Raw genomic sequence first — 12,511 nt, 5'->3', positions numbered from 1 at the left:
TCCGTAGTGGACTTCATGTGCACAGAATTTGATTAATCATAATCCTTGTTTCTTTCCATCATGACTTGTCCATGTTTGAACCACTTTGGTTAGTCATTTTTAATGACTACCATCCAAGACAAAAACTAGGACTGGGACAGCAACCTACATCTAACTATACACTCCCCTTTCCACTTACTTCCTCCTCAGCACATAGTCATACCTGAGATGACCGTCATCCTGTGTTCACCACAGGCAAGTAGTACTAAACTCTCAAGGAATAGAGCAAACTAATTTTGTACAAACTCTATCAGAGATCAGGAAAATAATTTTTTTTTAAAAGGAGTACCCTCCAACTCAGTCGTGTAAGGCCAGTATAATAACCCTGATTCCAAAACAAGACAAGGACAGCATGAAAAAGAAAAAAAAATATTACAGGCCCATCTCACTTATTAAGTTGTCTTCAGAAGCAGAGCTGAGTTGAGGATTTGTGTCCAAGTGATTTATAAAGAAAGTTCTCCCAAGGGAACCAGGAAGAGACTAGAGGAAGTAGGACACAGAAGGGAGGAGAACAAGCAAGGGTGTGATCCTGAGCAACATCCCTCAGACTTCTGCCTGATCCCCCACGGGAGCTCTGGACTGTAGGTTATACCCCAGAGCTGTCCTGATCTGAAGAAAAGGGCGAGGGCTTTCACACTTCCACACCACTCATAGGTTAAGGGAAACGTAAATTCCTAGGCTCTTCTGAGGTTCTCCTTTGCCTCTCTGAGCCTGTGAGCAAAATGGGTTCCATTAGCCTGCAGGCAGTCTTCTGAAAAAGAGCATCAAGTTCTGGTTATTGGAAGTAAAAATGTACAGAAGTCCTGGAGATACATGCAAAGTGTAAGGAATCTGAAAGGATCTGGAAAGAGTACAAATACTTTCTACTACTTGAAAATAGATGAAAAATACTAAAACTCAAAGGATATGAAAAAGAAAATACACCATGATCATGCTGAGTTTATGCCAGGAATGCAAACAAGTTTAATATTAGAAAATCTGTGTCATTCACAGAAAAATATGATCATCAATGGATGAAAAGTATTTGATGAAATGTAACACAAACTAGTGATAAAAACAATGAAAGAGAGTAGGAAGAAATACCTTTACCTTGAAAAAAAACCCCAAAATTCTTAGGCTCCGGACGCACAGGCTCAGCGGCCATGGCTCACGGGCCTAGCTGCTCCGCGGCATGTGGGATCCTCCCGGACCGGGGCACGAACCTGTGTCCCCTGCATCGGCAGGCAGACTCTCAACCACTGCGCCACCAGGGAAGCCCCCAAAATTCTTAAAAATCATTCTATTCTAATACACAATATTAAAAGCATTTACTTTAAAACAACGGTGCTCAGTATCACCACTATTATTATATATTGCACTGGAGTTCTTGGCTGGTGGAATAAAACAAGAAAAATAAGGGCAAACATATTGGAAAAGGCTAAATAAATCTGTTATTTTAAATAAAACTGCAGATGATATGATTGTCCACATTAGAAACAACTGGAGAGCAGCCCCAGGCTAAAATGCCCAGACTGCCACTATTCTTACCTGAGTTTCATTAGTTTTTCTTAAAAAAAAAATCCTTCACCTTTGATGTATGCTATTGGTTGATATTTAGGTTCTTAAAGGGTTGTTTTTGACAGTTTTGCCCAATTTACCATAGCTTCACCATTTCAGAAGTCCTGCTTCTATCTCGTTCTCTGATCATGCCAGGTAACTGAGTACTTACTCTAGAAATTTATTAGGTATTTACTGCCTAACAGTCTATGTGTATCAGAGATAATAGATGTATCATAAGAATGAAGTATACTTTGCAAAAGCATCTTGAAGGTAGGGAGCAAGTCTTCCTCATTTTTGTAGCCCCAGTTACAAAGCCTTGAATAATGCTGGATACGTGGTAGCGCTCATACTATTTCCAAAATATCTCTTTAATAAGACCTTCCCCGTCCCCACGACTGCTTGAACTGGAGACGTCTTACAAAGTTAAACACATGGAAAGCAATAAAATAATTATCATTGCTTCCAGCAAAAAAGAAATAACTGGCTTAACAAGGAATTTCAAAACACTTGAACAGAAGATGATTGACACTATTTTCTAATGAAAGAGGAATAGAAATGGCAGTATCAGACCTGATGATTGCTAAGATTCTCAGGACCCTGGTTCGAAGGAAAGGAAAGGGAAGGAAAGGATAAACTACATCTACAAACACTACAACGTTGGAATGTTTGGCTATCATTATGTTCCTGTAAATTCACTGCGAACTCTACTGGATCACGATATATTATATATTTTATACATTGGTGGTCCAAGTTCGTTGATATTTTATTTAGGATGTGAGCACATTTATGTTTATAAAGTGGCCTATAATTGTCTTTTCTTGTACTGTTATTGTCTGTTTCTGGTGTTAAGATTATATCAGCCTCATAAAATGAGTTTAGTAGCTTTCCCTCTTGGCTTCTGTTAGGCTGTGAGTGACAAAAACCTCAAAAAAACAAAATAAAAATGGTTCAGTCTACACCAATTAGAGACAATCAATTATGTGCATGAATGGAGGTAAAGTATAACCTGGATGAGTCAACAGCAGGGAAGACTTGATAATATAGCTGATCAATTTAGACTTCAGTCAGTTGAAACTTGTGATAATTTAGACAAGAGTATAAATAGTGGACAGAGGGATATAACCTCTGGAACCCCAAAAGTTCTGTCTGGAAAAGGTTATGACATGTTTATAATTGAGAATCCACCCTCTGAGTTAGAAGCTAAAAAAGACTTGCACACTGTGGATGATATTAGCTATCTATAGGAGAACTTCTCGTGGGTAACTTATCCTATATATTGGGAAACAGTGAAATTGTAGTATTTCATCAGAAGCCCATCAACCTAAGAAGCATTTGGTAAAAAGATGAAGTTGAATTTTTGGTCATGTTATAAAAAGTGGTTCAAGACACTCAAAGGTAATAATAGAAAGGCAAATGCAAAGAGAAATGTAGTGGGTCTCATCCAGGTTTCTTGGGAGAGTTAAAGAGGATGCCCGGTCCAGGGTCTGTTTCTAGAGAGGATCCGGGTCCTCAGCAGCCTACTATATTCTAGGACGCAACCATCATGGAATAGTTATTATTTCAGCATATTATGCGTCTTTTCCTTAAGGGCATATTCATTGGGTAATGTGCTTCTGGTTATTAATCAAGCTTCTAGATGCAGTGATACTCATGGAAGGGGGTCCTGGTCATGGTCACAAGCATCCTCCTATTTGTTGCAGGTCTCCCATAGCAGGAGAATAAATTGTGCTTTTGACTTATACGTCAGTCCTGAGCTATCTGGATGACAGGGAACTACCTCTGTGTGAATTGTCCATGCCCTGCTTTGAGTGATGTTTTGCTCTGGTTGGGGAAAGTTTTAGCCAAGGAAACTATTATTAGCCAAGGAGTCAGATTTGTAAAGAATAAAATTGTTTCAATATAATAAGTTTGGGGCTCAGGTTCTGAAGATTCTCTTCTGTACACTAAACACTCATGGATTTCACAGGGAGCCCTGGCAATGCAGTTAGTGAGTTGAGGGAAGTGGACTCATGATTCTGGAAGTCCAGTGGTGAAGTCCAAGGCCCTCCCAAAGCCCAGCACAGTTTCTGCCTGTGGTGGAGGCATCTGGTATCCTGATGGACAACACGTACCTCCCTTGAGAATCCACTCCACAGGATTTTCTCCTCCTTGATGAAGAGCCTTTCTCCTTTCTTGGCATAGACATTGTAATATCCAACTTCCTTAAACACTATGGAGCCATCCTCTGGGGAGAGGTGCCAATTGATGATGGAATAGTTCCCTGCCAGGTCTCCACATTCATCGAAAGTTACCTGCTCCCCCATATTGTTGGTAAAGTTTAGGTGCCGTAGGTGCTTCAGGACCTAAAGAATAGAGATGAATATTCTGAATAGAAGCCACAGGCTGCCATGTATGGTTATGTAGGTTGAGCTCTACACAGGATAGTAAACTATCTTGTTCAAACAAAGTGGAAGGAACATGACTTGAAGAAGAGAGGCCTTTTTGCAATTCACACTAAGGTACTTATATGTGTTAATGGCAGCCCTGGTAACCCATGAACTTTGATACTCAACTTCAATTGATACTCAAGTTGCAACTGGGGTAGGAAACACTTTCTTGAAGTCAGGAAAGGAAAAGGAATATATCTCACCATGGCCACTGGCCAAATCAAGACTTTTGCAGGTGCACCATCACCTGGCGGTGTCCAGGAGGGGGGCAGGGTTTGTAAGCCAGAGCCATCCCTGGTGTCTTCTGAGATGGGCTTTGGAGAGAGTAAGTACTCTTACGCTCTGCACCATCTTTCCCTATGCTACTGCTTCTGTAGAAGTGTCTTGTTGCCAAAGATCACAGAGAGAGGGTGGAAGGAAGAAAGAAACAAGGCTGTGAGTGGAGTCTTGGCCATCACTGTTGTAATAATCATGGCCAATCCTTTACTTTTTACAGGGTTTTATGGGTCACAAAGCCCTTGTACAAAAAAAGTAATGATAATAATTACTAAACCCTACTAGTCATTTTATTACCTTTGAGGCACAATGCTAAATACTTTATATTCGTTATCTAGTCTTCACAATAAATAGTACTATTACCCCCACTTTATTGATGGAGAAACCGAGGCACAGAAAATAGAAGTATCTAGTCAGGGTCACACAGCTAGCAAGTGGTGCCAAGCCTGCGTTTGTAGTGGCTCTGCTCCACTGCAGCATCACTAGGCTCCTGCCTCTGCTTCCTGTGTGCCCCTGACTTTGGTCAAGAGGGAGCAGTGGGCACTTTGCAGCTTATCTTTCATGTGGGACCTGCCCAGGGCCAGGGGGCCATTGAGGCACCAAGAGAGAGTGAAGCACACACAGTCCAGACTGTGAGAGTAGGGGTGCTCGCGTCCACTGTACCTCACGACTCATGGGGCTTTCTCACTCTCTGGCTCTGAGTGCGTTTCCTCACCTGCAGGATGAGAGGACTGGGCCAGGGCGGCTGCAGGAATCTCCAGGTTCTAGTATGAATTTCTTGCTGTTCTATGGTTTGGCGTACCCCAGGAGTCCATTTAGAGGTCCCTCTCCCTTTTAGCATAGCTTTATTTTTTTTTTTGGCCGCGCTACGCGGGATCTTACTTCCCCAACCACGGATCGAACCTGTGCCCCCTGCAGTGGAAGTGCAGAGTCCTAACCGCTGGACCTCCAGGGAATTCCCTAGCATAACTTTTTTTTTTTTTTTTTGCGGTACACGGGCCTCTCACTGTTGTGGCCTCTCCTGTTGCGGAGCACAGGCTCCGGATGCGCAGGCTCAGCGGCCATGGCTCACGGGCCCAGCCGCTCCGCGGCATGTGGGATCTTCCCGGACCGGGGCACGAACCCGTGTCCTCTGCATCGGCAGGCGGACTCTCAACTACTGTGCCACCAGGGAAGTCCCCCTAGCATAACTTTTAAGGTGCCTAAAAAAACAGCATCTGATCTGACACTGGGAAACCTTTGGGCCCAGCACCTATTATCCACATGTGTGACAAAGGGAGGCACCTTTCATGTTCCACTCCACTCCAGAGATGACACAGCTTTTAAACAATTTCTATCCATATTGACTTTATTTTAAAGTAAGCATTTATTGTAAGGAAAATCAAATGAAGAAAAGGAGCCACCTGAATTTGCTCATAAACAGCCCTGGGATGAGCTTGGGGATAGAGTCTGTGGCCGGCCACATGTGTGCATGGGCACAGCACCCAGGGCGCCTGTGTGAGTACTGCTGTGTGTGGTTACTCCTTTAGTGCTCTCACTGCTGCCCTGGCTGTTGCTGGCTGCCCTGATTTTTGTCCCAGGCCTGTGGGGGAAAGGGGACCCCTTACTCCCTGCTGCCTGGTTCTTCTGTTCTGCAACCAGAGCTGCTGAGTCATCCTCAAAAAAGATGGAGAATGAATCCTACCAAGGATTCATGCCACCCATGTTCTCCCAAGCCTTCCTCAGTGGTCATCAATCTTACTTTTTTCCCTTCATTTTTACTGAGTCCTTAAAACATTCCTCAGAGAGGTGGTGCCACTGACATACTCCTTTCTTATACCTCCAACTCTCCTCCCTTTGTCCCCTTGCTCTTGGGATGATCTCCTCCTATGCAGTGGGGTACATCCTTTTGTCTCTGCCCTAACACATCCCTGTCCTGATACATCTCCTTCTCTTAGAGGAACACACGTTCCTTCTCTATAAGGCTGACCTCTCTTGTAGTACTCAGAACCTCATTCTTCCCACCTACTCTGGAACTTTTCTGACATGAACAATCCACCCTTCTCCATTCCATACCCATGCCCCTCCTACTTCCTCCTGGGGACCTACCATGGTTCAGATGAAATATGCTTCAACCTTCTCTAGGTAGCTTCCCAAGCCTTCCATACTTTGGTCCCATGTAACTACCACTACTTGTTAGTGCAAATGTTTTGTCCTCACCATATCCTTTCCACATGTCATGCTAACTCTGCCTTTGCCCTGATGTGTGTAAAAGATGAGAAGAGTGGAGAGGTAGGGGACTACCTCTTATTTACACTTCCTATGTGCCAGACATTGTACTAATGCTTTGCACACACTATTTCATCTAATCCTCATAACAAATCTATGGATAGGAACTATTAGTATCTTCATTTTATAGATGAGGAAACTGAGGCATGAAACTTGCCAAAGTCATAAGCTATAAAGTTCTCCAGCTGTGATTTAAACATGTGCTTTTTGCTTCACCCTCCTGCCTCCAATATAAATTGTTGAGAGTGTTGATGGCAGGTATTTGTTAGTAATAGTTCCTCATTAAATATATTTTTAAAAAGCATCATTCTTGTTTGAAGAATACTTTAAAAAGCATATGCAGCAGTAAAGCTAGAGTAGTTAGCATAAATTTTCTTCCTCCTATCCAGGTTTCAATTCCTAGGTTCTTATTCTCCAGGCAACAAACTCCCTCTCTCCTTTTCTCAGTCTACAGCTTCTCTGCAGTGAAACTCTCCAGACAACAGTGGGTGAATTGGAAGGGGAACTGGCATAAGATCATTTCATAATTAAATGGTCATCTTCCACATTTGATTGGACAGAAAAGTGTCTCAAAGATCATCGCTGGCTATAATTCTTCTGTATTGCTATTGGCACAGGCTAGCGATTTCTACCATAACCTACCTTGAAAGAAAATGGAACCAATCAAAATCATTAAAAATTTTTCTATTAAAAAACTCATTGTAAATACAAGGTTAGATTTGTATACTGTTAGAATCAATCAACAAACAAATATTTATAGGTTATCCACTGTGTGTTCTGAACTGGGCTGCAGTAGTACAGGATGTAATAGTAATAAAGTTCTCATGGAGTTTACCTATGGATTAGGGTGATAAGATATAAGACATTGGATGATAGAGCCAACAGTGCAAGATAAAATACAGTTAATGCCTAACTTATGGGGTATCAACTCTAAGTACAGAGAAACTCAGGGGAGATGGACATTAAAAAGGGCTGAAATGGTCAACACAGGCTTGAGGTATGGTAGGAATTTGTAGTGGTAAAGGACAAGGGGAAGAAATGTATTAAAGACAGTGGGCACAACATGGGAAAACAAGTATCAATATTATGGAGGCAGTGAAGAGACCAACTTCTCAAAATTTATGTAAGTGCTAGAGAACAAGGGAAAATAAAGTTGAGAGGCAAAGAGCAGTCAAGGCAAAGAGGCTAGATTTCATGTCAAAAGGCATAGGATCAGGTAATAGCAAGTGTTGATAAGAATGTAGAGAAATTGGAGTCTGACATACACTGCTGGTGGAGATGTAAAATGGTGCAGTCATTTCTGAAAACAGTCTGGCACTTCCTCAAAAAGTTAAACATAGAGTTTCCACTCAACCCAACAATTCCACTCTTATGTATATACCCAAGAAAAATGAAAACATAAGTCCACACAACAACTGTATATGAATGTTCATAGCAGCATCATTCATGATACCCAAAAAGTGGAAACAACTTAAAAGCCCATCAATTGGATGAATGGATAAACAAAATGTGTCATACAATGGGACACTATTCAGCCATAAAAAGAAATGAAGTACTGATACATTCTACAACACGGATGAGCCTTGAAAACATGCTAAATGACAGAAGCCAGTCACAAAAGACCACATACTTTATGATTCCATTTATATGAAATGTCCAGAAATGTCCAAATATATAGATACTGAAAGTAGATTTGTAGTTATTTAAGAATTGGGTCATACCAGTCAGAATGGCCATCATCAAAAAATCTACAAACAATAAATGCTGGAGAGGGTGTGGAGAAAAGGGAACACTCCTGCACTGTTGGTGGGAATGTAAATCAATACAGCCACTATGGAGAACAGTATGGAGGTTCCTTAAAAAATTAAAAATAGAACTACCATATGACCCAGCAATCCCACTATTGGGCATATACCCAGAAAAAACCATAATTCAAAAAGACACATGCACCCCAATGTTCATTGCAGCACTATTTACAATAGCCAGGATATGGAAGCAACCTAAATGCCCATCGACAGATGAATGGATAAAGAAGATGTGGTACATATATACAATGGAATATTACTCAGCCATAAAAAGGAATGAAATTGGGTCATTTGTAGAGATGTGGATGGACCTAGAGACTGTCATACAGAGTGAAGTAAGTCAGAAAGAGAAAAACAAACATCGTATATTAACACATTATATGTGAAATCTAGACAAATGGTATAGATGATCTTATTTGCAAAGCAGAAATAGAGACACAGATGTAGAGAACAAACATATGGATACCAAGGGGGAAAGGGGGGATGGGATGAACTGGGAGATTGGGATTGACATATATACACTACTATGTATAAAATAGGTAACTAATGAGAACCTACTGTATAGTACAGGGAACTCTACTTGGTGCTCTGTGGTGACCTAAATGAGAAGGAAATCAAAAAAAAGAGGGGATATATGTATACGTATAGCTGGTTCACTTTGCTGTACAGTAGAAACTGAGACAACATTGTAAAGCAACTATACTCCAGCAAAAATTAATTTAAAAAACAGATGAATGGATAAAGAAGATATAGTATACACACACAATGGAATACTACACAGCCATGAAAGAACAAAATGTTGCCATTTGCAGCAACGTGGATGGACTTGGAAGGCATTATGCTAAGTGAAATATGTCAGACAGAGAAAGACAAACACTTATGATATCACTTATATGTGGAATCTAAAATATACAACAAACTAGTGAATATAACAAAAAGAAACAGATTCACAGATATAGAGAACTAGTGGTTACCAGTGGGGAGAGGGAAGGGGGCAGTGGCAGTATAGGGGTAGGGGAGTTAGAGGTACCAACTATTAGCTATAAAATAAGCTACAAAGACATATTGTACAGCACAGGGAATATAGTTAATATTTTATAATAACTATAAATGGGAATATAACCTTTAAAAATTGTGAATCACTGTGTTGTACACATGTAACTTAAATAATATTGTACAGCAACTATGCTTCAATTAAAAAAATAAAATAAATTAAAAAAAGAATTGGGGGAATGAGGTGGTAAGGAGTGACAGCTTTGATATGGCGAAATGTCCTAAAATTGATTGTGGTTGTGGCTGCACAACTCTGTGAATATACTAAAAACCATTGAATTGTGCACTTTAATGAGTGAACTGTATATAGTATATGAATTATATCTCAGTAAAGCTGTTCCAAAAAAAGAAAGTATAGAAAGGGATTTAAAATATACAAATATGACTTCATTGGTGGAGCTGACGTTCAGCTGCAGGTAGAGACCTTGATACCAAGGTGACCTCTAGGATACTTGGTGCTGAGAGTTTACTAATGAGACCTGGTAACTCTAGCCACAAATAGGACAGGAGATAAAGACAGGCAGAAGGTAAGAGTTAGTAGTGCAAACATCTTATCCAGAAAAGAAAGCACCCTGGAATCTTTGTGGCTAGAAAATTTATTCCTACAGTTTATTAGACCAAGCTCCTCTAAAGCAGATGTTTTCTTATTCCTTTTTGTATTCCTAATGATTTGTAGAGGGCCTGAATTTTAATGGCTACTCAAACTATGTGTGTTAAAGGTTTTGGTTAATAGAGTAAACATTAAATCAACACTGTTAGGTTTGTCAAATGGTGCCCAGAATGAGGTTTTCACCAGTCTGAGGATAGATGAGAAAAACAAGGTCAACGTGAGATCTGTATTCGTTAAAGAGTAAATAGGAAGAAGGACCATAAAAATTAAGGCTTTTATATAATTGGTTGCAATTTAAACCTATATATTAAAAAGCAGAATACTTACAATTATACTATGGGATTAAGGGCCAACACAGTTTCTCCTTTTGAGGTATAAATGTAACCTAAGTTCTTGGTTTCTGATTTAAAAAGAAAAATCAAACTTCTAGATCCAAACAAACAAGCAGGCAAACAAGCAAACAGGGAAATACTAGAATTTGCTTTAAAATGTGCTAGAAGATTTTACTTAAGTGTGATAGGGTAGATACATCCTATCACACTTAAGTAAATTACAGTTTTCATAGGATAAAATAACTTTCTCTTCACGAAGGAAAAAGAGGCATCTTGGGTTTTTCTGAGGAAATATTTCCTTTGTGGTCTTTTTAGAAGGCTTGAGCTAAATATTATATTTTGCATGTCATGTTTTCGGTTATAGGCATAATTTAATTCTCAGTAACCATTCAAAACATAGAATAAACTGATTATAAAACCTCCACCACTTTCTTGAGGGAAAAGAGAGTTGGAATCACCATAGTGTCATAGTGTTGGAGTAACAGCTGGGAGTTGCTTGAGGAGAAGGGTAAGTCCCAAACACAACTGTTCCATATAAGAATGTGACAGGAGGATGCCAGATGAAGGACGAAGAGAGCAACCAACACCTAAAATGTAGGACTGGAAGTCTCTTAATATAGAGAGAACCAGAATTATTCAATTAGCTATGATAAAGTAATTCAGACTAATTGCATGAGGGATGAGGCTTCCTTTTTTTTCTTTTTATAAAAAAGACCAAAATATTACTTAAAAATAGTTTATTATGTATAGGCAGTATCCTAAGCACTGTATGCATATTAACTAATGTCATCCTCATAAAAACCTCGTAAGTTTCAGATAGAGATATCTATTCTTCAGGTGAGGAAAGTGAGGCCCAGGCACACTAAGTGACTGCTCAAGGCCATAAAGCTGTTACGTTAGGTAGTAACGGATTTGAATCCAGTTGGTCTGGCTCTAGAGTCCAAACTCTCAACCATGACACTATATACTTAGATTATATAGCCCATCTACTAGGCTGCCTATCTCTAGTTACAACAGGTTGAACAGTATAAAAGTTAGGTTGAGAAGATAGACATATTTTAAAAATGGGATGGTAGAGACATATATAATGCTTGAGGCAACCCAAGAGGCAGTAATAGGAAAAGTGGTCCAAACTGAATGGCATTCAGATCCCCGTGCAAGCCCCCTTCCCTGGGGGCTTTCCATTGTTTTCCATTTTTAATCAGTTTTATTGAGGTACAGTTTACATAGGATAAAATGCACCCATTTTAAGAGTGTAGCTCTGAGTCTTGGCAAATGTATTTGCCTGTGTAACCACCACTACTGTCACCCCAAAAGGTTCCCTAATGTCCCTTTCAAGTCAATCCTCACCCCATTTGCAGCCCTAGGCCGCTGCTTGTTTTCTTTCTACCATTAGAGATAGAATATCATATAAATTGCACAATACTGTCTGTACCTTTTTTTTTTCAGTCCAGATTTTTTCACTCAGCATGATGTTTTTGTGATTTGCCTGTGTTGTTGTGTGTAATTGCCTTTGCATTTGATATTTCCTTCAAGGAATAGATCCCTTTCACACATCTGATTCATCCTTAAAGGCCGATTCAGATGATATCTTTTACTTTCTTCCTTACTTCAAATCCTAACCTGCATAGTACTGTAGTGTTTCATCCTCACAGCAGGTACGCAAGCAAGATCACACGAGTGTTGCATTTTTCTAGTCAAAATTTGCACCTTGTCCATTAATAATCACTTATCTGTTTACTAAGTCATGTCTTTAAGTCATCTCTTTAGGCATCTTTAATATTTCTTTTGGCATGTTGACTTGCATGTTTTGCACTCGAGCACCTAATTTTCTGCATCATACCTTGCATAACAGGGAAGGTGGAGATGGGAACAATTTCACCCTTAAAAGCAATGATAGGGAATCTTTAAATTGAAAACCACTGAACCACAAAAAAGCAACATAAGCTAAAAAATAATTTAGATATCTCCTCCAGAGAAAACACTCTTCTTTTAGAATTTTATTTATTTTTATTTTTTTATTTTGGGCTGCACTGTGAGGCTTGTGGGATCTTAGTTCGCCAACCAGGGACTGAACCTGGGCCCTCAGCAGTGAAAGTGCAGAGTCCTAACCACTGGACCGCCAAGGAACTCCCTTTGCTTTTTTTTTTGAGAATTTTCAAA

The 12,511-nt window shown here is 39.9% G+C and overlaps 1 protein-coding gene across 1 annotated transcript in view; it reads right to left on the bottom strand.

Annotated features, from left to right (window-relative positions):
• Window positions 1-12,511, bottom strand: part of CASR (calcium sensing receptor) — a 34,443-nt gene that overhangs the window by 3,737 nt on the left and 18,195 nt on the right. The window contains exon 5 of the mRNA XM_082839395.1: window positions 3,690-3,920. Within this exon, the coding sequence (XP_082695521.1) occupies window positions 3,690-3,920 (231 nt within the window). The remainder of the gene's footprint in view (window positions 1-3,689; window positions 3,921-12,511) is intronic.

Source organism: Leucopleurus acutus, assembly GCF_964270905.1.
Source record: "Leucopleurus acutus genome assembly, chromosome: 5".
Lineage (NCBI taxonomy): Eukaryota > Metazoa > Chordata > Mammalia > Artiodactyla > Delphinidae > Leucopleurus > Leucopleurus acutus.
Note: the sequence above shows the minus strand (reverse complement) of the source record. Positions and strands in the feature narration are given on the sequence as shown.